The sequence below is a fragment of the Bactrocera oleae genome, chromosome 6 (assembly GCF_042242935.1).
Source record: "Bactrocera oleae isolate idBacOlea1 chromosome 6, idBacOlea1, whole genome shotgun sequence".
Lineage (NCBI taxonomy): Eukaryota > Metazoa > Arthropoda > Insecta > Diptera > Tephritidae > Bactrocera > Bactrocera oleae.
In genome coordinates, this window is record NC_091540.1 from 65,763,103 (window position 1) to 65,790,519 (window position 27,417).

The 27,417-nt window shown below is 36.8% G+C and overlaps 3 protein-coding genes across 3 annotated transcripts in view; 2 read left to right on the forward strand and 1 right to left on the reverse strand.

Moving 5' to 3' along the window:
* The first annotated feature begins 4,191 nt into the window (after positions 1 to 4,191).
* Positions 4,192 to 27,417, forward strand: part of LOC106627349 (uncharacterized) — a 36,190-nt gene continuing 12,964 nt past the window's right edge. The window contains exon 1 of the mRNA XM_070111739.1: positions 4,192 to 4,363. The gene's annotated coding sequence lies outside the window, so the exon portion shown is untranslated. The remainder of the gene's footprint in view (positions 4,364 to 27,417) is intronic.
* Positions 14,021 to 15,181, forward strand: LOC118681126 (uncharacterized). Its single transcript, XM_036364587.2, has 2 exons — positions 14,021 to 14,240; positions 14,305 to 15,181. Exon 2 carries the CDS (start codon positions 14,423 to 14,425, stop codon positions 15,011 to 15,013), a length of 591 nt encoding a protein of 196 aa, XP_036220480.2. The 5' UTR covers positions 14,021 to 14,240; positions 14,305 to 14,422; the 3' UTR covers positions 15,014 to 15,181.
* Positions 24,458 to 27,011, reverse strand: LOC138857882 (uncharacterized). Its single transcript, XM_070111937.1, has one exon. The coding sequence runs from the start codon at positions 26,934 to 26,936 to the stop codon at positions 24,597 to 24,599; it is 2,340 nt and encodes a 779-aa protein (XP_069968038.1). The 5' UTR covers positions 26,937 to 27,011; the 3' UTR covers positions 24,458 to 24,596.

The window sequence follows — 27,417 nt, forward strand, 5'->3', positions numbered from 1 at the left end:
TTATAGTGAAAAATATACAAAAGTATGCATTCAAAGAGGCTTGGACAAAGTTATCAGTATACAAAGTGTCTATGGTCTATTGTTCGAAAGTAAGTAAAGATCCAGTAACCTACTGAAAATAAAACAGGAATTTAAGAATACAATTTAAACTTAGAACCAGAAATCTCGACTGGAAGGGATATAGTTCGAATATAAAACAAGTGTTCCCTTTTAGTTAACTTAAAATTCTACCTAATTCAAACCGTATAATGTAAAATGTAGGATCTTATGCCTTAACCCAAATTTCGATGTTTTCATGCCATAATCACAGATGGTACTCTATGAGAAGCTTCACCATAATCATGAGTTTTTCTATAAGAACAAAGGGCTATCGAAATAAGCTGTCATTCCCCAAATGCAACCAATAATGAGCTTCTAACATATCATCAGTTATACTACATATTATATATAAGTTGAAACAATTGTTCCAAAAGTGATCAGTATTTAATTTTCCACTACATTCAAATAAGTAGAATGAGAACTACCTCAAAACCAACAACAACAACAATAGTATTCATGCATCCTTTGAGGAGTGCATCAATAAATTTCAACAAATTCAGGCGATGATGACAATGGAGCACGTCCTATCTACTGTAAGGATATACGAATCGAAGCGGATGAGAGCTTTTTAGTGCTATTGGCAATGTCGTCTACGCCGCAGCGTCGTGCCGAAGATGTAGACCAGATAGCAAATGTGCGATATTGCCACAGTTCACAGCAATTGAATACAGCTGCTTGCCTTTGAATCCTTGACTTTGAATACGAGTATACTATAGAAGCAAAAAACAACTTCAAAGCTGGAAAAAATGGGGGAAATATAACAAGGAAGAATAAATTTAATAAAAGAAAAATGAAGTTCGCCAGTGAACCTCTAAAATACACACACATATACACATATATCTCTAGCAGTACTTATTACACATTTCACTTCCGCTAGCTTGTTCCGTGGTAACGGAAGAAGAAGAACAGCAGCTAAAGAGCAATTCACATGCTTTATTACTCTCAGTACGAAGCCTCTGCGTGCATGCGTGTGTGTTTGTTTGTATGTATGTATGTAGCTGCGCGTCAGTATTTTCATTGCCCTCCAGGCAATACTGGTATTCGCTTTGAAGTGATTTTTATTTCATTTTTATATGCCATTTGCATGCTAGAGTAGTTAGTGCGAGTAAACGAGAAATGTAGGATAAATATATGATAAGGGAATGCGATGAACCTTTGAGATTTACGTCAACCAATACTTTGCCTGAAAGCTTTAAAAGTAAGTTATAAGAGTGAAGCTTCAAGTCGAAAGGATTACATATACTCGTAGCTTTACTTACATGTTACTTACTTAAATATAGCATATATGGGCTGAAATATAATACGTAATGGTCACAACCGTTAAGAACGTTAAAAACTTACAAAGATTTTCATATAACTATTTATACCGATGTTGTTGTATGCATATATCATATTTATGTATATATTATATATAACCTCTATTTTTTGGCAACAACATGCTCGTGCACTGTAGAAAGCTCCTAAATGCAGTTGTCCTGCTTTTCAATGTGCACTCAATACAATTAACGAGAGCAGAAAGCTTGTAAGCTCTATACTGGGGTAAGATCAACCTCTGGTAATATTGAATGAATGTCAATTAGTAGTTCCTTTATTCAAAATTTCACAGAAAAACACTTAAAAACACTTTTTCGAATGCTTCTCATAAATGTTTTTCTCATTTGGAGGGGGTTTGAATCAAGTGGGATCTAATCTAGGAAGGGAATTTCTTCGAAAATCTGGCTAACGTAATTTCAAACAAAAAATTTTCTCGATAAAATCATATTCTTAGGTATACCATGTCGTTAATGTGCTTCTATATGAACTGCTCATAGAAATTTACCAAGTTTTAATAAGTTAGAATTTCGACAGTTACTTTCAAGTGAGGATACCCTCTCGACATGAATAGAAAAAAAGGTTAAGTAGGGCAGAAGGATGTCATCTCTCTCAAAATGGGTTCAAAATGGACTGCGAAGTAGGGACCTTATACTACAAGGATCTTGAAATCTCTCTCCCTATTCGTCTACCAAGCTCAGCTAGCATCTCCCAAACGGAAATACTAGGCATATAGAAGGCCTCTGGGATGATACAGAAAGCAACCGTAAACACAGATAGCCAGGCGGCATTGTTTTAAGACTTGAAACTGACTCGTAAGTCAACTCCATTTGTCCATAATTTGAGTTCCCGATCACAGCAACGATGAAACGAAATAGCAAGCACATAAAGGGCTTACGATAGTGCATCAATATGGCGAACCTATCGCTAATTGACTCCCTACTTATGCTAAGTTCAAGGTTCTTTTATAGTAGATCTCTAAACAATTTCAGTATCTTCATGTAGACCTACAATCAGTTCACCGAAACACCCACACATGAAAAGTCGGGAATAACCTCAGTTTGCTTACACATATATATATATATAAGTACATAAATAGAATAAACCTGAGTTTAATTGTCATATTAAACATCGATTTTTCACTAATTATTGTCTTACTGTGGCGAGGCATTTAAATTACAATTTTTTGGAGTTTTCAATATTTGACACATTCTCTTAAGCGCTTATCTGGATACTTTGTTAGACTTCGTTAAAATTTTTAGAAACTTTTAATTAAAACTCATCTCAATTTAAAAGCTAAAGATTGGCCTGCACACACATACAATCAACAGTAATATATATGAATTATATGCTTTTAAATTTCATAACAAACATTTACATAGTTGTTGACGGTCAGCAAAACCATGCATAAGCCTCTGCATAATAAGAGTTAATTGTCTGTCAAAGGCTCAAGTTAAAGAAAGTTGGGTATCCACTCAGGCGTACATATATTTATATATATTTATCCATTTATCTTATTAAACGGTTTATACTATATTATTTAAGGCAATATTTTATAACACTACACATATATTATAAGTACTTTGATACACATCACTAGTATACAATTAAGTCGATTTATGAGCACACAAATTCCGATTTAACCGAAAATGTGCTGCCTTAAATTATAGACTACTTTAAAAGTTGTTACACACACTTACATACATACAGACATATACACAAGCACCGAAAATTCCAACATTACAAAGGAATTACTGCCACTGACCACACACAAGTTTGAAGCAAATCGTATAAAAACATACTTGCACATACATACCTACACACATATCTATAAAGTACTTATAAGCCTTTGAGTATTTGTATAAGAAAGTATTTGCACTTTGTAAACTCAAGCGCTTTTTAGTGTATTTAGACGAGCATAGATATATACATGTATATAGTAAATATATACACAAGTACATACTTACAAGTATATACATATGAACATAAGCACTTAAATAGCTAAAGCACAAAGCGGTCAATGCCTGCTTCCTTTGGCGTTCTCAAGGAGCCGAGAACCTATGTAAACTTAAGTGTTTTGCCAGGAATATTTTTCCATTTAAATTTGGAATTTCTTTGGAGAATTGCAAAGAGAAAGTATTGTATAACAAGCGGTTATCAAGTGGCGTGTTGTGTTTTATCGCGCAAATAACAAAAGGATATTATGTTTGAAACATAAGTGTTCGCATTTAAAGGATGTTGTTGTACTTGAAGATTATTAAGAGCATTCAGCGAGGTTATCTAACGAACATACTTCGTATTATTCGAAGACATCGGGTCAAAAGATTAGGAAATGAGGGCGGTTAGTTGCCAAAGGCATGTCAAGAGATGATTAGAGTAAGAGGTGATACCACACCTACCAGATATACATATGACTATTGGTTATAAAGCACTTAATTTTAGTGAATTAAGAGATTTGCCTAATACATTGTTTTTCGATTTCAAGAGTCAGCTTTATTTTGCATCTAGAAATTCTTGCATAGTGGGGAGAAGTCAGTGGTCTTTAAAAAAATAATATCCAGAACCTGGCTTTTTAATATATGTTGTATAAAGCAGTGCATGCAAAAAAAAATGTATTGAAGATAGGTGAAGGTTCTTTAAAATTATGTTATCAAATAACATAAAAGAGAGCACTAAAAAGTAGTATAGGTATACATATATTATTCAGTTCCTCTCTTGACTCTTGTCTCTGAATAAAAAATGTTCTGATAGTAGTTCACTTTGTTAATTGTGTATTGAGAAACAGATTTCGAAATTCATTTTTAAAGAAACATTTTATTAAAGCTTTTTTTTTGTATTTCATCTACCTAATAATTCAATGAAAAAGAGCTGCTTTTTTTAAAAAGCGGATATTTTGACGTGAGAATTTTTGATTGATAATTAAGGTGCTCTTCCGATATGAAGCCAAACTAAGGTAAGAAAATTAATATTTTAAATAAAAAAGTACAGTGTGTTTGGGACATAAAAGGATAAGTTCACACCAAAATTCTTCAAAAAAAAATTTATAAAAAATCAAAAACTAAAATTCAGTTATTTGAATTTATCGCATGAATTTAAAGATTATGTGAAAAAAGTGTAGATAAAAATTTTTAAGATTTTTTTATCACCAACAACTTTGCCTGAAACCGAGATAAACCATTTTAACCCTTAAACATTCAACCACTCCTCCTTTTCCTCTTACTGATATAAGATCGCTCGTAAATTATTTTTTATTTCATTTTTATTTTTCTATCTTTTCTTTTCCAATGGGCTTCAACTTAAGACGATTTTTTGTCACATTTTACCATTTTCAAAGGCTTCATTCGGTTGAAGTTTAGGGTGTGATATACCTCAAATTTCGATTCCTCAAACGCATACGCGAATTAACAGACCTGTATCGATGTTTCCGAAACTGTTTTTAATCAGAATCTGTCCTTTTAATTCTATAGTTAGTTCGTAAATAAATGTATCATTTCTCAAATCAGTCGAATGTTTTAAAACACGACGGTAAAATCTCCGAATAAATTAATCAGATCGAACCACTATAGCTTATAGCTGCCGTACAAACTGAACGATCAAACTCAGGTCCCTGTATGGAAAACTGGAACATGTGTAGGGTATTATAGCTTCGGTGCAGCCGTATTTAACGTTTATTCTTTTTTTCATTTTTTAATATAAATAATGTTCAGATTTGGAATAAAACCAGACATTTGACAGCTTTTTGAAGCAAGACCTTGAGTAGTAATCAAAAAATTTAAAAAAAACATTTTGGAAAAAACTTGTCTAAAAAAAAATTATTACCAAGTATATTGCTGAACCTCTAACGGAACTTGTGTGGGCTACCAAAAAAGAGTAGTTGTCAATCAAAACTTTAATCTTGAAATTTAGATCTTATTGCAACATTCGGTTGTAAGCGCTTGCGTGCATGAACCAGCGAGATAAAAAGTCCATGTCGCTCGTTTACAAGATAACATATATATGTTACTGCGTTCAGATGCAACAATTTTAGTGCAAATAAGATCCTATTTTACGTAAGCTCATTCTTTTAGCAAATATCGATTAAAGATTTTTGATGCTGCAGGTGCCTACTCGAAAATAATCTAAGTCCATTAATATGCGTATGAACCTGCAAATGAACAATTCTAACGAGTCACACACATGCATACTACATAGCATGCGTCTGTGTGTGTGTTTTATCTCGATAATAAATTTCAATTGCATAATTGGCATATTGTTATAGCTCGTTGTAATAACCATGAAAATCTTAGTGAAAATCTACTGCACAAGCACACACACACACACGCATGCGTTTATATGCCGTATATATAGAGATACAACCACAAACGCTGCAATAATACAAGCCTCATCGACAATTTGTGTAACAGTAGAAGCAACAGTCGCCGTTGTACGCAGCACCACAGACTGCCGACTCCGGCCATTTCAGTTAAGTTAAACATCTGTTGGATCTTGACTTTCTTCCTTGCTGCGTGGCGTGTGCGCTGTCTTTGCTGCGCCCAATAACACTTCAGTATTGTGCTTAATGCTTCATAAACTTTTATTATGTAAAAAGCTAACAGCAATGAACCAACCGAAAATCAACAACAGTTGTTGCGCCGGGCCTAATACTTTTCCAATGCGCGATGAGGACGCCTCCACCTCCCTCCACCGCTTCTGTGCTTCCACAACTGAGCTGCTCTCAATAGACAGTCAAGGCAACAAGAACAGCAGCCACGGCATGAGCATCAGTAGCCGCTGCGGCAAATCACTGACATTGGCGGTTTACAACGCTTCCTGCTTGGGTGGCCTATGGGTGGCGGTAATGATGGTGTTTACTGCTCGAACGAACGGTTAGTTACCGTCGCTTGTTTTGCTTCCACTATTTTGTTACGCTTCAGTCATGGCAACACGAGCGTCAACATCATCAATGCCACGGGCTGCGCGCACACAAACACACAGCTATTACCGTTGTAAAAGTAGACAATCGCGACGCCCGCGTCCAACGTATACATACCGAGATATATCTAGATATTTATATAACGTTATGAATAAGTTTGTGTGTATAAGTGCAGGAAAGCGCTTTGAAATGTGTTGTTCACCTGGAATGCCGACAAATCAGAAATTCCAGTTCGCAAATCGCGATTCTTAATTTTGATGTGGTGGGCTTAACATTTTCTCGCATATTAACCGCAGCCATTAAGGAAAATCGAAATACTTCACTGAGAAGGAAGTAAAAATGTGCCAAAGTTTGCGAAAAATAATTTAACCGAAAAAAAATTAAGGAGAATTCTTTTCTAATTTCCAAAAATATTTTTGATTGTTTTTGTTATGAGAGTCTACAAAGGGTCTTGAGACCAATACAAATCTGTTTAAACGTTTTATTTCTATTCCCATTCGAGTGAGCTGGATACCTGAAAATATTAACATCCTGGAATTTACGCCTTAATCCTGCAAAGATAAACAGCTTCTACAGTTGGCCTCCTGCGTTTATCAACCCTATCTTGTATACACCGATAGGGCTGTCACTAGTTAGAAACTCTACAACTGGGGAAAGCTAACCTTAATGAAGGCGTTGGGCTCACTAGACATCTTGCGATTCATTTTGGGTCAAATGGAACTTGCGACAGCTTAAAAACTAATGGCAGTTCAACGCTGACCAAGCTTCCGCGAAGCCCAATTATTCAGCAGTAGGATGCGCGAAAAGAGTGAAGCTGCGACCCGTTGACATTCTATTGATAGCTGCGCTAGGGTGTCTTTATTGCCAGCAAGTTTGTATGCTCCGTAACCGTCGACGAAACACCCATCCACTGATATCCTCCAAACGCCAAGAAAAGTCGAAATAGTCCACTTCACGTGACGAATCTGCTTCAAAGAAGACAACGACTATCCTATCGGTCGCAATGGTGATAACCACCGTTTTCTGCGATTTACATGATGTGATCAACATCGATTATATGGTGAATGGTAAAACTGTCACAGGGCTCTATCGATCTATGTCGGAATATTGAGCTGATTCGATGATAAATTGAAGAAAAAACGGTCACCAGCTTACACCTTAGTCTTTGCCAGATCCAATTTTTCGAAGAAAGTTACGAAATGTTATGCCATCCATCGTATTCTCCAGATTTGGCACAGTGGGAATTCTATTAGTTTCCAGACTTGAAAAATTTACTCGCCGGGCAGAAATACATTTGTACATTGCGTCAGCGGGCATATTAAGACTTCTTCTTGCACAGAGCAAACTTTTTATTAGAAATATATAAACTTTTATGATATTTGCTCAATTTTCTTTTTTACGAAAACTGATACTTTTTGTTCAAAATTCCCTCAAATGTAACATGAATTTCTATATATCAATGTATCTATACATGTTCACTCCTTGATTATATATTTGAATGTGAACAAAAGGAAAACTGCTAAAAATTTACCACTTTTCCTAAGGTAACTATGCCTCAACTCGAATAACAGACGAAACTTGTTAACAACTATTCGAACTTCTTTTCGTTTTCATTATGACTATTTTCATTTATTTTTCTTCTCTTTGTTGGTCTTTGCTTAACTTCTTTTTATTACAGTGCTCAGAAGTTTCACGTTGTCATTTGATTACGTAGTTTTGACACAGTTAAGGCAAGGCGAGCGGCCATATTAACATGTTAAAGTATGCGCGCTTGAATAAAAGCTTGCATTTTATGGCTTTTTTGTTGTTAGAATTGTGTTACATTTTATGACAGGAGAGAGCAACTAAGAAAACAATGTCAACAACGCAAAGGCACAAAAAGTGCAAATATAAATAATAATAAAGTTTGCAGCTAAATTGTCAGCCTTTGGTGTGCGCTGAAGTGGTGTTAAAGTTCGTGCGCCTTTAAGTATGCCTTACACTTACATTATATGCGCTATACCGAGTAGATTGCATATGAATTTAACGAAGAAGTGAATAGGAAATATATTATTTCCACGTGTCCAAAAGTTAGACCGCAAAATACTGATAAAGATGTTCACAACACTTCGCTATTATTTTTGTGTTGCAGAAATCGGAACTGATAAGCTTCGCTTTATTCATTAAAGACACAAATTATAAAATCTAAAATGATTGTCACAAGCATCTCTTGAGGCGTAGTTTTCACCAATAAAAACATTCACCATATACAGGAATAGGTAGTAATCACTTGATGTCAGGTCCCCCGACTATAAGATGGAGGCATAAAACCCTGCCAACCAAGCTCCTGTAGCTTCTGACTAGTCACTATCGTTGTGTTGCTTGATGTGGACTTGATGGTATACAAGGTCAAAGTTAGTCGCTTCAGCTCGACGGTTTTCTTCAGACGGTAAAAGTAGATGTCCGAATAAAAACCTTCCTGATCCTGCCTAACTGTCAGTCCTAGCTTGACTCTCGTCTGCGCCGGCTGACCGCGATTCGACCGTTTCGGCTTGGCATTGTCGTAAGTGACCCACTTTTTAAATCGCCATTAATTATCATTTCAGAAATGAATCGATTTTCTTCGCTGATAGAAACTCGCTCCATGAGGTTTGTTTGCGTTAACTCATGTGTACCCATACAGTTGCTTTTTTCTATCCAGTCTTATTTAAATGGTTCCAAACGGGTTTTTGTGCAATGTTTAGCTCATAAACAATCCACTTCACGATTTCCAATATTTTATCTTTATTTTCGAAAAATGATTTTCCAAAGCGTGTTGCATCTTTGACATCAAAATTACCGGTACGGAATCAATGAAACCAAACTTTCGCGTAAGAGACTGGCGTAGTATGAGGACCACAGAAATCTTTCAAATTTTTAGGTGACAGGCTTGCGTATTTGGATTGTTTTTACTCGAATCGAATCGAATCGGGTCTAGCTGTATATACTTGTAATGTCTACCAGTTTATTGAACTCGTCTATTTCTGGCGACGTGTTATTCCGATTCTTTCGAAAATTCGATTCGTTTCGAAAATATAGCCGATGATATTATCAATACAAGTATATATTTAAATTAGTAAAGGAACTAAACTTAAAAACAAGAAAAAAAATTTTTGTCGGCTCGTGATATTTGCATTCATCATAGTAATACTGAAAGCCAAGTTGACACACTGAACATTAAAGAACAAAAAAAAACAATATTTCTCTTTTGCTACTCTTTTCGCTCCACTATGCTCATAGCCTTAGCCTAATGCGCAGCGGTATCACCTCGATGTCAAGTCGAATCAGTTTGTATTTCACAAAAAGCTCTTTTCCTCTTTTATGATTATTAAAAATACCGTAAACTTGTAGCTATAAAACTAACAGCACTCAACTGAAACCTATGACAATCGAAACAGTGTTGTGGAAAACATGTAACAACCGTTATGCGCTATACGAGTGCGCTTATACACCGGACATTAAAAGAATAGCGCCGATTTGGAGACTCATTGTAGTTTTTTATGCGAGTTTTACTTGTTGACAATTTTTTTTTTTACTTGCTGTTTTTTGTCTTTTTACAGCATATTGCACACTGGTTTAGCTCTCTCTGCAAATATTGCGCTCAACTGGCTGAACGGTTGCCACCTGCCACCTGCTGCCTGCTGCCGACAGCTTGTTAACCAAAACGAAATCAATTTCATGCGAGATTAAATAAGTTTGCAATTTTTCAATTTTAAGTTTAAAAATTACTTTTTGCGTTTTATATTACGACATGAAAATGACTCAACGGCACAGTTGTGAAAATACCTCAGCAATGCGTGTAAATTTTGTGGCGCATAAAAAGCATGCAAATGTTGGGATTTTCATATCAATATGATCTCACTTACTACATGCTTTGTAGATATGTATGTGTTTGTGTGTATGCAAATAAATAAATTTTCTCTAAACCCAATGCAGTCGCGTCTCCACAAATGTTCCGCACCATCAATCCTGACCGATTCAATCTTCAAAGCGCCTTGAGCCACGTGCGAAAGATAGGAATTCACACATATTTGCACCTACTCAGCTGCGTGTGTTTGTGTGTGCATTTGTATGTTAGTTGGTTATATAGTAGTATGCTTGTATATAAATATTCATAGATTTTATCCACCCACCCAACGAAGCGCTGCGAGGCCTCGAGGTTATGAAATTTGCTGTTATTTTAATATGCGTAGAAAATTGCTCAAAGACCAACACATTTGGACTTCCACACATACATACTTGCGTGTATTGTATGTACATGCATATTTGCACAAGTGCATACCGCTGCTTACATACGCGTACATATGTACATCTACCAACTTTAGCATTTATTCATAGTTTATGCCCCGGGGAGCGTGCGAAATGCAGCTATTTTTTCTTTACATTGTGGTTTGCGATTGGCTTTTTTTTTCTCTGCTAATATATTGTTTATATCTACCTTTTGTTTTGGTTACTTTTCAAATTTTTACGTGGATTATTTTTTATGATGGATCGGATTGTCGTTTGACACCTGCTAGCGAAATATAATTTTTTTGCAGAAGCAAATTCTTTTTTTTTTCATTTATACCATTGTCTGGCACCACTATCTATTTTTATATTTTTCATATGAAAATTCCGAAATTTTCAATCCAATCCAATTATCGTGGGATAAACATGCTCAATGTCGCATAACGTCTTATCGAGCGAGCTGTCAACGAACTGATTGGGCCTTATCAGTGCGGCGTTAGACCTAGTAAATACAGCATCGACCAGATATGCACCATACGCCAAATCTTGGAAAAGGCCCGAGAGAGAAGAAATAATACACACTCTTTCATAGAGTTTAAAGCTGCCTTGGACAGCACGAAAAGGAGCTGCCTTTATGCCACTCAGTCTGAATTTGGTATCTCTGCAAAACTTATACGACTGTATATGTACATAAACTAAAGCTGAACAACGCAGTCAGAACTCAGAAGGACATATACGAGCCTTTGTTATTGGCCTTAAACACCGCGCCGTTAGTTCTGCTTTCTGCAGGATAGACAAAGCAGCGAAGCAAATGGGTATTGTGGTAAGCGAGGCCAAAACGAAATAAATCTTGTCATCAAATAAGCAGTCAGCGCATTCACGCATAGCTCCTAAGTCACTGTTTTCAGTCAAGACTTTGAAGTTGTAGATAATTTCGTCTATCTTGGAAACAGCATCAACAACACCAACAATGACAGCTCTGAGATCTGACGCTAACAGATGCTACTACTCCTCTCTCGACGTACCAAAACCATACTCTATAAATTATTACTTCCGTATAATTTATTTTCTTCTGGGTACAAACGTGACAACAATTGTCAGATCGATTAATCTCAATCATTCCACCTTTTGGACTGTATAAAGGTTTCCGAATCAGCTGTGTTACAATAAAAACCGTGACTTTTGATACTCGAACCTTTTCTAGAACTCTTTTTACCTCATCCTGGTACACATTTTTCTGATGGTAACAGTAAAATATACAGTTAATTGATTCTCTCTAACACATGTACTGTAATAGATATGGTTTTTCTGATGCCGTTCTTAAGATGAATCACCATATACCTTCATACATTGACGGTTAATGCAAAATTGCCTAAAAATCTGTTAAAGTAACATACTTTGGGAATGGCATAACAAATGGGCATTGATGCCCGTCATCAGAAATAGTTTAGTAGTATACGTCTTAGTGTTCACCAAACCAAAGCCACTCGATCGTATTTCTACTTGTAGCTCCGAAATCGTTAGGCAAATCCCAACTTTGTTGCTTAGTCTTCAAAATTAAAACGTATACGTGATGCTAATAATCATCTTGTGACTAATCTTAAAGAGCTCTCTTTACGACCGGTGTTTTCAACAACTACGAAAAGCATATGCGAAATTGGCGTGCCGCATGCAAATCATAACGTTATCTTTATATGCTTTTTCACACTGCATAATGCGATAAGCGTGCTAAGCGCAACAAATAAAAAACTAAGGCATGCAAATAATTGTAGATTGTGGCACACAATGCAAAAGTGCAAAGGCATTTGGTGCAAACTTTTTTAATTACAAGCAAAGTTAGTTGAAAAAAGTTTCCAACTAAGTGAAGATTCCATTAGGCTGTGGTGTAAACGAAATGTGGCTGACTGTTCGGCTAATGAGTGCTTTGTTTCGGCAACATATGTATGTATGTAAGTAAGTTTTATGTAAATATGCAAATGTAACGAATGTAAAAAAAAATTTTAAACTGTGCTTACTAAATATGGCTATAATCATTATGTGCATCATTGAACATTGGAGAGGTATGCATGGTCCTCTTTCAATGTAAGTTAGGGTGAACGGTTTTATGTTTTTTTATGTCGTAGAGAAAAGTACTTTATTTGTTTGTTGACAGTTAGATAAGGTTAGATCGTAGTGTTGATCTTAATCCAAGTAAGATATGGACAACTGTGAACGGTGGTCCTTTGCCTTACCCTAAAACTCCAAAAATTTATCATCAGATCCTCATATATGGACGAGGCGTTTAGAGATCAATCCTAGCCACTTCGCTAGGTTCGTCGAGAAGATAAAGAGACATTTCAAGCTTAGCCTGGCAAAAGCCGGGCAATAGAGAAGAAAGTATCAAGATGATTCCACCGCGTGTGAACCTATTGGACTCCTAAAATTGCGGCGATATTGACTTTGCTATGAACAAGTAGTTTAGAGGATCTCTTACGGTTCACTCTGGTTCAGATGGATCTCGCAGGAATTGTCATAGATCCAGTGCAAGGTAGCAAGAGGAAAACGGAGTACCGACTAGCTTCCAATCGAATGAAATTGGGGTAAGCCTGCCCCAGCTAGCAAGCTCTTTGGCTTGGCTGTTTCTGGTGATTCCGCTGTGACCAGGCAACGAAACAAGTATAATACGGAAGAAGTTTGATGCTATTGCTATTGAGATCATATGGGAAAATCGTTCTTTCGTTGAAAATTAATTATATAACACAAAAAAGTTTCGACTTTAAGAAATGTTACTTTATATACGATAAGAACACTACCGTGATGAACAATTTTTAAATTCCAGTAATACTGAGAAAAATTCAGTATAGTAGAATTATCATTTTCGGACTTCGAAACTTTTGGAGAGGAATCCACACAGCAATCACGTCGACATAAAAATTTATTACACATGGATATAAAAACCTGGGTATTCAGATTCCAGAATAGTGAGGAAGATTTTTATCGCATTGCCGTTTGCATAGAAATTTTCACACAACCTTCATAGTTACATACAATTGTCAGCTAATTGTAGAAGTAGTACGCTTTTGGTTATATATTTCGATTTTTAAGCTCCTTCAAAGTGTAAATCTTTTTTACTAAATAACTAATTCTCTTTTTGGAAACTGCCAATTTGTCAAAAATCAAAATTTTGACTAGTTCTTCGCTCATTACCTTTATTGAACTATAGTTATAATTTTTTTTGTTTTTTTTTTGGATTTGAGATAACTTTAAGCAGAAAAGTCCTCATCACGGCGAGACTTCTTTTTCCTACCTTTAATGACTGCTCCCCAAAACTTTGCCTACCACCCTAATTTATAACCATTTTTTTGTTGTAAATATTCATGTAATGTTACATGGTAATCATTATAATCTATTTTTATATAGATGTATATATTCATCTGCTGCAACGGAATTAAATACTCAAAATTAAGTCATAAAAGTTACCGCCAACGGCCGCTGAACTTGAGTTGTAATCAAAACTTTATACATCAAAAATCCGCTTTGAGGATTGAGTTTCAAATATAAAATGGGCAAGATATGCAAAATATTTCAACAGTTCAACGTCAGATGAGCCGGTGAGTGAAAGAAGCGTGATGAGCTAAAAGAGGAAGACGTCCCTCGATATCCTTTTCGTAGCAGCTCCATCAGCAGAAACTTAGTAAAAAGCTGTGTGATTATTTTCCAAACCAAAAAAGAGCCAAAATGTTAAATTTTAATTCCAGCGGAATTTCTTATTTCAACGAAGCGTATTTCGGTGCTCAACAACCACATACGTACAACGTCCATAACGAGGTAGTCACCACCACCTATCGCCATTTTAGCTGCTACCATTCATCACCGATGGTTTTGGCGCTCGCGTTGATCCTGCTGCTGTCACTTGCCAACACGTCACAAGCGCGTCGTTCGCAAAAACGTCTCATCATACATGTACCGTTCCGGATTAAAACGCACCACCACACACATACGGTCTATGCACACATACGCAGCGCCGCCAGTGGTGGCACCGGCAGCGGGCACAAGGCGAGCGGCGCCAAACAGCAGACAATCTATAAAATCCTTAGCTTTGCCATGCAGGGTAACGGCTATGGTGGACCGACTGGTCATGGAGCACACAGCGGCCACGGACAAGTCGCGCATAAGAGCGGTCATGGTGGTAATCATGGCGGCGGTGTTGAGGGTGACTATGAGCCCGAAATTACGCCCGTCGCACATGAGCACCACAGTCAAAGCGCCGTTATGTATGATGATTTTCATGGTGGTGACGGTGAGCACGGTGAACGCGCGGGCAGATGTAGCGATGGTCCACATGGCTATGGCGATATGCTGTTCAATCATTTTGCGCGCAGCAGCGATGAAAGCAATGAAAGCGACGAATTTCCGGAAGTGGAGGAATATGTTGATGAGGACGAGCAAGGCTTTGAATGGGAATGAGTTCATTTCTTTATTTGACTTATAACTTTATGAATAGTTTTTGAACTTTTTGAGTGTTTTATTTTACATATTTGCAATAAACTGTTTTAATGATGCTTTGGTGTTATTCATAGAGATTTGATTGTGGAAAATCGAGTTTGGGGTTAACAGAAAGAAGTTCTTTTTGTATGCAAGATTATTATAAAAATGACTAGGGGAAGCTTATGTATTAGCGATTACAAATTTAAATAAATAATTTATATTATGAAATATATTTAATTGTTTAATTGGATGAAAATCTACATTCTATGAAGTATTTATCTCGGTGTTGGGTTAGACCTTGACATTTTCCCTAAGTCTTTAGCCTAGTTAAAGCTTCTGAAGAGTCACTAAACTCCTTAAAAGGGCAAGGTATCGATAATCTGCTAATAAATTTCTTCAGCTGATTCAATGCCTCATACCAAAGATGTACGAATCTAAATGCAGGTATTTGCTAAGGCGTCTAAAACGAAGTCTCGAAAAGTCATTATGCAACATTAAAAAAGTATGCACTACGATAAGTCCAGCTAAGTATTAAGCCTAACCTATTTGCGCAACAAAGACTGGATGCGATTCGATCACAAGTAAGAACTAACGGTTAAGGCACAGCTCTTGGCATGTCTGATCTAATTTATGTTGTTCTAATGGTAAAAATAAATTATTTTTGCATTTAATTGAAAGTTATATTTACCATAAATAGAAGGATTCGATTTATATGAAATATGAACCTTTTTGTTCGATAAGTTGCTGCCATTTCGAAAGTAGTTTTACAATGCCACTATCATAAAAACCCTCGTCTCTATTCTCGGAAAAAACTTGGAACGTCGATTTACGAAAGCTTCTCTTATCTTTTCCCAGCAAAATCACTCGCAATAGAAAAAAAATAGTTAGTACTCACTTGGTGCCAAGTTTTAACTATAAGGTAGTTGTATAAAAAAAACCAAGCTCCCGAAGCTTCTGGCGAGTCAGTGGTGGGCAATTACTTCCGTCAGACAGCCCAAAAATTTGTTCACGTGAGATACCACACAATTTGTCAATCGCTCAAACGCTACAAAACACGTCTTTAACATCGTAACAGTGGATCAATTGTACATTTACGCCCGAAAGTAAACAGCAGTCGACCGTATTGGTGTTTCAAGATCGAATCGAATCCAACAAAAGTTGTTCGCGCACGAAGTACTTCCCAGCAAATAGTTACCTAAGATTTTTTGGAAAAGCTTTACATGTCGCAACCATATCACTAGAAGAAAGTGGTGCACAACCATTTACTTCCCAGTTGTCTTTCAAGAAATCAGGAAAAGCAACCGTCGAAGATGGATCCATCTTCATAAAGACAATGCGAGCTCTCACACGTCGACTGAAACAACATCCATGGTATAGTCTTGATTTGGCGCCGAATAACCTCTTTTTATTCTCGTAGGCAAAAATCAAACTAAGAGGTCGACGTTTTTCGACACTTAAAGAAGCGGTTGATGCGTTCAGAACGCATGTTTTGGAGATACCTCAATCAGAGTGTCAAGAGGGCTTCGACAACTGGTCCAAACGCATGCAAAAGTCTGTAGTTCTTAATGGAGAATATTTTGAAAAATAATAAAGCGATTTTCGACAATTAAGATTTATTTTTGTTCTATAATCCCAAAATATAAAAGCAACCCTCAGCTTTTTCGGCGAGTGTTTGGCTTTATTGTGGTCGGCAGGTCGAATTATTGCACTCTACTAATTTTCGGCTTAACGAAAACTTTTTCTCTATAACACGGTCTATCGTTACAGACATATTTGACTTTACTTTTTAAATTGACTTTTGCAGACTTTTTTGGGAAAAAAAAAAATATTTTGGTTTGAGTTCTTCACATTTATACAATATAAAAATTACAGAACTTGACTCAAAAATTATTTTAAAGCTTAAGGTAAGCATGTTGTCGTTTAAGACTTTTTTTAAAACTCCAATAATGACCACAAAATTTTTTTTTAAGTTGATAACTTTTAATTGTCCAGAAAGAGGACTCTCCACAACTTCTAGAACACTTATAAAAAAGTAGAACACTAAGCAAAAAAAAAATTTTTTTTCGCTCCACCCTATTATAGATAACAATATAAATAATAATAATGTAAATAATTTTCGGTCAAATTTGGAGAGAGTTCTAGCTCTATTCATACACCATACATATATGTATACAGTATGCATACGATTCTACAATACGACGTATTTTTACCTCCACTTTCTAGAGGCTCTTACTCGCATGAATTACTATTGTAAATGTCTCAATGTAACAAATTGCACATACTTTTAGTTAATTGCGGGCAACTGTCAGCAATAAAAGTAATAACAAAAAAATTTTTCTTCAGCAACAAAGTAAAGCAAACGACCTTTATTATCCCTGCGTAAGAGAAACAAGCATAAATTGAATGTTATACAAACAGTTGTGAGTATATGCGTACTTTTTGCCATTACATAAGCACAATAACCCTTTATGATAGCATGTGACCGACATAAATCTTGAGCAATCAAACCATTCACGGCGCATGCGTACGCTGCGCACAGAAGCAACGTCCAGCGTGCAGATTAACAACAAACCTTGCTAGATTTATCACTCAATCCGTTGCAGTCCTTTTATATTTGCCTTATTTGAGCGTAAAGCGTTTAAGCTAACCATGAAGCTGACGCAAAAGTTTGCACGAACCATTGCCTGGCTGGCTTAACTCTTTGCAACGCGTGTGTGTTTTAGTGTCTGTACACATATAGTATTAGCGCAGCGGAACAGACCTAGCGCGCAGTGAGGCTGATATGAATAATCACCGCGTATAATCATTTATGGCGTAACGAATGCCCATAAACACACACCTATGTACATACATACAAATATTTATTTTATGTGTGTGTAGGCCTTTATGGATACTCTTGCAAACGAGTTTTTTGCGTGCGTGTGTGTGAACGCGGGCGCGTACTTTTATGGCGTGAACGCAAATGACTGGGCCAACCTGACCAATTTTTTATTGTCATAAATGCGAGTGGCACAAAAAAAACACACACACACACACACCGCTTAGTTTGCCTTAAATGCCGAATGCTTTCACTTGCCACACAAACGCGTCTCATACAATTAGTATGAGGCATGTTGCACTTAAATTTTTATGCTGCAACACTTTATTGTGCACTCTGCGCCTCCACAGCAACTGTAACTACAACTATTACTATAACAATAACAACAACATTTATGATTTTAACCATAGAAAAGGCGCGTTGCCCGGTACTTATGGCTGTTGCACCACTTTTGACCACCTGTTGCATCTAACTGCAAGCAAGCACACACTGCTAGAAGTATATACATATGTATGCGTCTCATCCATTCATACATTCTATTATTGGCCTCATCTGTCCACTATCCATGCCATTTGCATTTTATCTTGTTCAAAATGACATTATGTCGTGGTAAATTATAATCAATTACTATTTGCCAAGAGAAAAAAGACTTTATGCTGAACGTACATATAATGTGGCACTTGTGGTTGAAGATGGTGATGGAGATGCTTACTGCATGTGTATATACATACATACAAAAACATTTCGATGTTCCCACAACAAAGTCACACGAGTATAATATGTTTAAGGTTATGTTTATATTAATGACATCACGCTAGCGGAGAACAGAATTTGTACACAGCAAAGCTTAAAAATGGCTCCGTACTTTTGCTTAAAGTCATACTCTTATAAAACCTTGAACGTGAGCATTGGCAGCATACTTGGACTTCCAATGGTCGATAATAAATATGCTGAACCGTTTTTGACAGCATGTCACCGATCAAGGTAGGTATGTAGGTAGAGTGGCTATCTGACGACGCACCTAGGCCGTTAGGAGAACCATTGTAAAATCACCGATCAAAGTTGTCGAAAATAATTACGTGTCTAATAAGGAAACTACCACACCACATCAGCACGTTTACAAGATTACTTCCAAAAAGTGTCGTGTAGAAGAAGTACACTATTTTTCAGGCACGACTAGAATGGCCTTCAGTGCCTTTTTTGTGGCGTCATTCACTAGATTTTTGGACAGTTTCGACGTCATATCCATGAACCCACGTGTCGTCACCAGTAATGTTGTGTTTGATGTTGGGATGATGTGTTTGATGTAGCTTTGTGATCAAGCACTTCTTTGGCGACGTCTACTCGACGGCGTTTTTGCAAAAGATTCATTTATATCGGTGTGAGTGTATTGTTGTCAGGCTTCATACGCAAAACCTTTACCAAAATGTATTGTGTCGATTAATGATGTGGATGTTGAGAACCTCTCTTACCTCTCTGATGCCAACACAACAATCTTTAGGCACTGCTTCTTGAACTTTTTCGATGTTTCATTAAGAGAGGTGGACGAGCGACTCACAAGAAGCAAACAATTAAAAAAATTATCAATTCGGTTTGCGAGTATAAGCTTAGCATCACAGCTTGAAGAGTATGTATTAAAAAGTGTCATACAACCACCCAAAAGCCTATCTGAGCCAAATCACAAATACGGAGCCCTCTTAGTTTAGCGAAAGCTTAGCAGTTGAGGAAAAACTTTCGAGATGTTTCCAACCTGGCTTCCTTCAGACAACTCTGACAATTGACGTACATTAAAACGAAACGGCTCAAACTTGCGGCCGAAAATTTTAACTTATAGCAAGAATATTTCAAACTTTAAACAATGTAGGTAATTTGTTTTTTCACTTTAAGTTCGCTTAACTCTCAAATGAATCGCTACTCGAAAGTTTACTCTCGCTTTGAACAACGCAGTAGGAAGCGATTTAATTCCCATTGTAAGCAGTATAAGTTTCTAAATCTACAATCATTGCTCGTTTTCCTACAGCGCCAAGCACATACTTAAGGCCACAGCTTGTAAAACCCCATAGTCACAAAGTAAACGCATATTTTGTAGTTTCTTAACTGGAAGAATTTAACGAGTGCCATTCACGTGCCCTTTTACCTATTGTACAGCCAACACGCTACCTCCCACCCTCCGTGGGCGTGTTGCAACGCCTTCTCTATTGCCAACATTAAAGCCCACAATCAGGCGCACACTTTCACTGCTCAAATATTTCAAATCCAACGCATGCGGAAGAAGTTGGCAAAAAAAAAAAAGTATATAAGAAAGAGGGATAAATAAAATTGTTGCAAGGAGCTTTGGAGCCATACGAAAAACGGAATGAGTAGTGCTCGTTGCGCTCAAGTATCTAAACGCTCTTAAGTATCTGCAATGCTGCTTTCAACAAGGAGATATTATTACATCGAAATGCCAACTAAACTTAGCTTGTTGTTACTGCTGCTGTTGTTGTGTTTGTGTTTGCTGTGTGCTGTAGCCGCACACATTCCTGGAAAGCGAATAGTCAAAACGACAGGCGCGCATATCAAACGCTCACGAAGCGCAGCCGCCGCGCCAGCGCTCACGTTGCTGTGAGCTATGAGCGCATCAAAGTCATTCAGCTGAAAATCGCATGACAACTCAGCGATTTTGAAGAGGTAAACATGAATGCAATATAACTGCCAAGGCATTTTTTTCAATTTTTTTTTTTTTAATTTAGCAGTTACTTCAAGGCGTGCTTGCGCCTGATCGCCAGCACGCCGCCGCTCCAAAGTATGCATGTAACAGCGAAGGGAATGCGGTTGTTGGCAGCATACATGCTTGCCTAGATTCCTGTGCTATTTGGTATTTATATATGTACATCTCTATGTTTATATGTGTGCGCACTGCTTGTTACATTGCCGCGCGTACTGAGGCCATATTATTAACTCAATGAAGTGTGGCGCGAGCGCAGCGCATGAGGTACTGCTAATTCAATTGATTGAAGCGCGTGCGTGCGTGCGTTGTGCGCCACTGTAATCCATTGCAATGGGTTTCACCTGAAAATGCAGAACCGTCGCCGGCGGGGCTTACAATTGCTAGCCCAGCTAGCCGAGGTAATACACTTGTAAAGAATGTCCGCATACCAATTTTTTTTTTGTGTAAAATTAGTCTATGATAAAGCTTTTGTAGAGGTGCTGGGTTCTAGTTGGTTTGAGACCACACTACGCACTAGTTGGCTTTACAATTTTCGAGTTGTGAGACATGTACATATGTCAGATGTTTCGTTATACACTCTTAATACCATGTGAACCAGAGCGCCTTCTATGAATCTTGCCAATAATATTTATATCCCTAACTGGGTACATTAAGTTTGCCACGATGATTGTAACACACAAAAGGTAATATCGGAGACCCTATAAAAGCTGAATAAAAAGAAATCTCCGTGCATTACTTAAAAGGATTGAAAATTTTTATTAAATTTAGAAATATTATTAAAATTAAATTAATTAGATTAGAAGAAACTATTTTGTAGGTATACTATTTTCAAATTTGGAATAATTTTTAGAGGTTTATATAGATCACATTTTATGGTATACAGAATCTTTCAAGTAGGATTTTTTTTGGAAAACTTTCATAAACGCAAATTCTGAAATCTTCAGTAGTTCTTTGTTGAGAATTTTCGTGAATAAGTGTTGAGTTCTCTATTTCGCCTAGGGTTAAAAGAATCACAAAGTCTAAGGTTAAGTTTTCAAAAAAAATTAAGAACGTTTATAGATCTTAGTTATCATACTCCATACAAAATAACACCACTAGTTCATTTGTAAGGTACAACTCACTTGCTTGTAATGCCTCACACCATTTCCGCGCTGCCATCTCACGCATTACGTACTTTGACTATTCACGATTCCAATAATGCCACTTGTTGGTTGCTTATTGCTTTTTGTTGTTGCTTATTATTATTGTACGTACCACACGCTCGGTAGGCATGCCGATCGCTTGTAACGACAGTGGTATTATGATGTAACTATTACATAGGCTTAGAAGCTTAATCAAAAGATTAGCTTTTCCACAATACAAACTCAACTCTTTGTAAGGCAATTTTTGTGCGAGACTCAGAAGGGAAACCTTCAGGGTAGAATCTGTGTATGTAGATGATGGAATGCAAGCAGAAAACTTATTAACCGGCAATTGTGAAATACGAAATTATTTGCAGAAAAATCAATTTGTTTTACTTGGTGGAGCGCAGACAATGGATAAGCAATTCCAATAATCACTCGAACTGAGTAGCTGAATATTTGATTTCAATATGAGATTCCAAGTAGCGGTGAAAAAGCAAACAAAAATTGGCAGAGAACTTCAATGAGAAAAATTACATTGAGCCTATAGTATGACTTATTATTGAAAAATTCTATTGAATTAACTCCATACATGTTTTAAAGGGTGTTAGTTTCAAGATTATCTTTTGATCTAATTTTTTAAACTTTTTACAAATAGATATACTTGTATTTTCGCGTGATCGCTGAAGCAAATTTGAAAAATGTAGTTTTGACAAAATGTGTGTTTAAAAACAAACCGATGGAACTGGTTGAGCTGAGCGGCTACACTTTAGAAGAATATAACTTAAAAATTATTTGAGCTATCGATTGGGAATTTTATTATGTTATTTTTGAAGCTATAACCCAATAAAATATGAAAAAATTCAATCTATTTAAGTTTCAGACTAAGTGTGCCCCTTAAAGTTCCATAATGTTTCCAAATTTCTCTTTTCCCATGTGTAAGAGGAAAGTTAAAAACTCATCTGCATTGTGCTTGAACAACGCCAAAGTTTTGTGTTTGTTTTTTTGGAAGAGTACATGTTTGCATTTCTAAATCTTAAAAATTTGATAATATTTTACATAAGTAACTTTTATTTTTTTCTCCTTTTAAAACAATGTTCTACTATGTTTTTATACCACACCTAAGCAAAGACTAGTGCAAAGGGACATATGCTCGTTAAGGGAAAACAGCAGCGCAAATTTAATCCTGTCGGTCACAAAAAGGACGCCCTAAAACTAAACTGAAAATGAAATTGGCGAAAAGCTGAAAATTGGTTTTACACGTGTTGCATGAAGTAGCATAATAAAATATCTGAACACGAATATCACGCCAGCAACGAAACCAGCAATGACTGAGCCATTTTACAGCCACTATTGAGTGCCACTGACTACAAAGCGGTGAAAAGACATAAAGTTTTTGTAAAGTATTTTTAAGCAGATTAAAAGAGCAACGGTTTGGAAATGCTTAGATATCTTGCGTTGTATCTACTTTTATTCCCCTTATACTATTTTCCACTTATTCATTCTCCTACGCAGCAATAATTCAATTGCCATTAATTTAAAAGCGACAAAATGCGATACGAAGTGGAAAGTGAGAAAATAAAATGAGAGAGTGAGCATAAGAGGAGAATGAAAGTAGTTGTGGCGATTCCGCAGGCGGACAGAAAGGATAGTCGCGGCAGGATAAGTGAATTGAAAATTAAATGTACACCAATTTAATTCGATTGCCTTTGACAAACTGCTAAACGGACAGTAAACATAGACGAGCTAATAAACTTTAAAGAAGTTGCAAAGTTCAGCAGAGTATCAACATTCGACAGCAAACTTGCTAAGAAGCAACCGCATAAGACTTGTGGACGCACCAGTCAGGCAGTCGCCGCACCGGGATAAGCTGTGCTAAGGAAGTGCATAACTAGCCTCTTCTGTGCATATGTGCGTATTTGTCACGTAAGTGGCAAACCTGCAACAAAACGGTTACATAAACTTCCGGCAAAGTACACTACACACACCAAGCAGCACTATAGCAGCAGCGACCTCCTCAACGAGATCATGAATGAAGCCGAGCATGCCATGTGGCAGCATTCATTTAGGAAGGTAGGAAAGAAATATGGATTCAGTAACCAAGCGTGGCGAGTGCCGTTAAATTTTCACGCAAGGTTAGTTTGCCGCATAACTCTGGCAACAAGCACTAAATTCAATCGATGTGGCGGTGGTCGTAAGGCGGAGATATGGTCGACAGTTGAATCGCCCAGTGTTGATCCGTCACAAGCGCGCAGTAGAGAATGACTGGGCGACTTATTTTCACTCAACTTGTTGTGTTCTTGCTTTTGTTGTTCGTATGCTATTTGAATGGTTTTGTGTAAAGTTTTTGATTTCATGAGAGATTTATAGTGGTCCCATTGAGTATGCGAAACTTTCACATTCCGAAAACGGAAATAAAATATCCAATATAATGCAAAGCAGCGCGCAAATAAATACAAACGAACATGTATTCAAGTTTGAGGAAAAAGTTTTCCAACCGCCGCTAAAGTTTGAGGACGCCGCTTCAAAAAGTGAAGAGAACGCAGGAATGTAAAATCTTTTGCTCCTGAAGTCGTTTCGGAAAGACTGAACACTGAGACAATTTCATCCCAGTTTTGGTAAATATGGTAATTCTTAGGTATACAAGCTATGCTTGAAGGACTTGGAAATCTACGAGGAATATCTATGGTTTATGGGAACGTCTATGGCAAGGGGCTTTATCGTCCTAAAAATGAACTTTTTGAGTGTCTCTTAGAATTATATTTGCACATTTATTTGGATATTTTTCTCAGTGTCGAAAATTTACAAAGAAACTTTTAACTCATCGCCGCGAATATTTGCAATGGTGGTCATGTTATAATTAATTATGCTGCGGTTATAATAAATTTAATTAAATATTTAATGAGCAAACACCTAATTATTAGACATAAAAATATTGTAAATACTTTTCATGAATTTATAAATCGGATTTGGCATCTCCACTTCTACGAAGGAAGTTGTTGCTTCCTTCGGCTTTTCCTCTGCCGACTTCGGAGATGTTGCATTCAACTTTTTGTTAGCATAATAATATGCTACTTTCGCTTTGTCTACGTCTCTAATTGGTTCCGTGTAAGACAGATCCATAGGTGAACTTTCATGCGAGATAGGTCCGGATTGGACCTTATCATCTGATTTTACTGGATAATGATGGTAGGAGGGACGATCAACTTGGTAGGGACGTTCAATATCGTAAGGTCTCTGAGGATAATATGGCTGCTCGCGATAATAAGTTGTGGGGCGTTTTATCAGTTTTGGACTTTCGCGATAATAGCTCGGCCGCTCGATGCGATAGGGTTCGACACGTTGAACATACGTAATGACCGGAGTGTGCATTTGTTGACCTTGATTGCGATAATATGAACGGTCGTTGTTGGAGTAACGCACAACGGGTGTTAGAAACGGTACTTCATTAGAACGCACTAAATTATCAGTGACTAACGGTGTATACCACTGACGACTCACAAACAAAGCATTATTGGCGTTACCGTTAGTCAGCACATCACTTCCATTTATCGTCGTTGCAGTTTGCGTGTTCGTAGTGAATTTGGTTTTATTGAAAAGTCTGGACAATGGAAAGAATTGAAAATTCGTTAAATTGGATTGGGTTTGTTGAAAGAAGCTGTGACGCGCCGTTGTAGGCGCATCCGAGAGAAGAACTTGACTTAGAAGATTTGTGATATTGAAAATTGGTGGCGTCCAAGCGATTGGTGGTGCACCGGGACCAGAAAGTGTCTGATTAGTTGAATTGTAGAAGTAGTTAAACGGATTTAGCAAATAGATCGGATATAACGGTATAATATTCGTATACCAAGCGGAAGGCGTATGTACCTGTTTTGGTCTGCTGGAACTTAGGGAAGGAAGCTTTGTCGGTGCAGTCGGATTAAGGCTATTCAACTCTCTTGATCTATAGGTTGTTGTTTGTGGTAGTTTTAATTTTGGTTTATTCTTTTTCGTAACGGAATCCACACTTTTGCTCAAAGTTTTGAGTTTGGATAGATTTTCAAGTTTTGTTTTAGCCTCTACAGCCAAGTCCTCAACAGAATTTCGAATTTCGAACATTTCGAAATCTTGGCTTTTATTTTCATTTGAAGATGGAGTTTCAAATTCTTTCTTAGTCTCTACAGCCACATCCTTAACAGAATTTGTATTTTCGAATGTAACTAAGATTGTGGAGCTTGGAGTAGTGATTCCTTCTGAAGTTTTAATCAATGAAACTGACTCTGTTGTGGGTTCCATATGTCCTTGGGAAGTAGTATCCGTTTTTGAAGTGTGTAAATTTGTAAAATCTGTAGTGGAGACTTTAACTAGATCAGTGGTAACATGCTGTGGAGCAGATTCTGTTGATGGAGTAGTTAGGTATTCTTGATCTGGGGCATCTGAAGTTCCCCCATATTCTATACCTCCAGCTTCGAAAATACCTATAACTGTTAATCCATTCTTTATTCTTGCAATATCGACCTCTGATCGATCTATCGGGAATTCTGTTATAGAAAGTTCAATTTCATTTTTCATTGAATCCTCAGTAGTACTATGTATGTCACCGTTTATTTCATTTGCTCTCAGTGTTTTTACTGATTCTGTTAGTATGTCTACTATACCTCTTAATTGAATATCAGCGGCCTCATTGAAGTTTAATTTCTCATCGAGTGGACTCTCGTTGGTAAACTCAGTTGATTTTATATCATCTTGAGTTGTAGAATCTGTATCATCATTTAGTGGTCGTAAGTTCTCATCATAATTAACGGGAGCTGTCAACGCGGTATCAAAATTAGAAGTTGTATTTGTTATATCTGCCTCGACTACTTCCGTGGTAGTATCTTTCCACAATTTATTTTCTATGTAACTTGGATCAATAGTTGTACTCTCTCCTATATAATCTGCACTACCATTCAGCAAGTTATTATGAGCTTTCGCTACTTTTTCCTTGAATATCTCAGAGCTTTCGCTTTCAAAAAGTATATCCTTATTTTCATATGACTTTGCAACACCACCATCCAACAACTTACTACCAGCTTTCGACAGATTTTCTTTGCCATTCTCAGAGCTATCACTTTCAAAAGGTAGATCTATATTTTCATTATGCTTTGAAGTTTTTGTTTTGGTAGTTTTCAATATTATAACTTCTTCGTTAACTTCTGCTATTTTATCAGGCAATACCTTGCTATTGGTTAGAATTTTCGTCTCTTCTTCCAAACGCTCACTGCTACTACTCATGGCGAGGTACGCACAAAGACTTAACGTGACACATAGTAGAATTTTACGATACTGAAAGCAAGAATTAAGGCTTCACAATTTAAACAAGCTAGGACAATGTTTCTGTGGACTCACCATCTTAATTTCTTAAGCAGAACTAAATGATTCACTTGAAACACTTGGTTTTTATAGCACAAAGAAGTTTCAAGCAATTGCTTCAGCTTATAACAAAAGAGCAGATACGAGGATACAGGAAATTAAATTATTGATGAGCAGAAATCATCGTTGGCTTAGTAATCGATAATTTAAGAGGTCATCGGTATTTGAGTAATCGATAACATAATAATAACGTAATTTTCAAATATGAAACTCTGTTCTAATTTTTTTATATAATGAGATAAATGAGATCTTATAGATTAAGTGGAGTGTAGGTGGAACACAGACTTTTAAAATTCAATAGTTCCGGCATATCGAAGTAATTTGTACGGTCTAAATAAAAAAA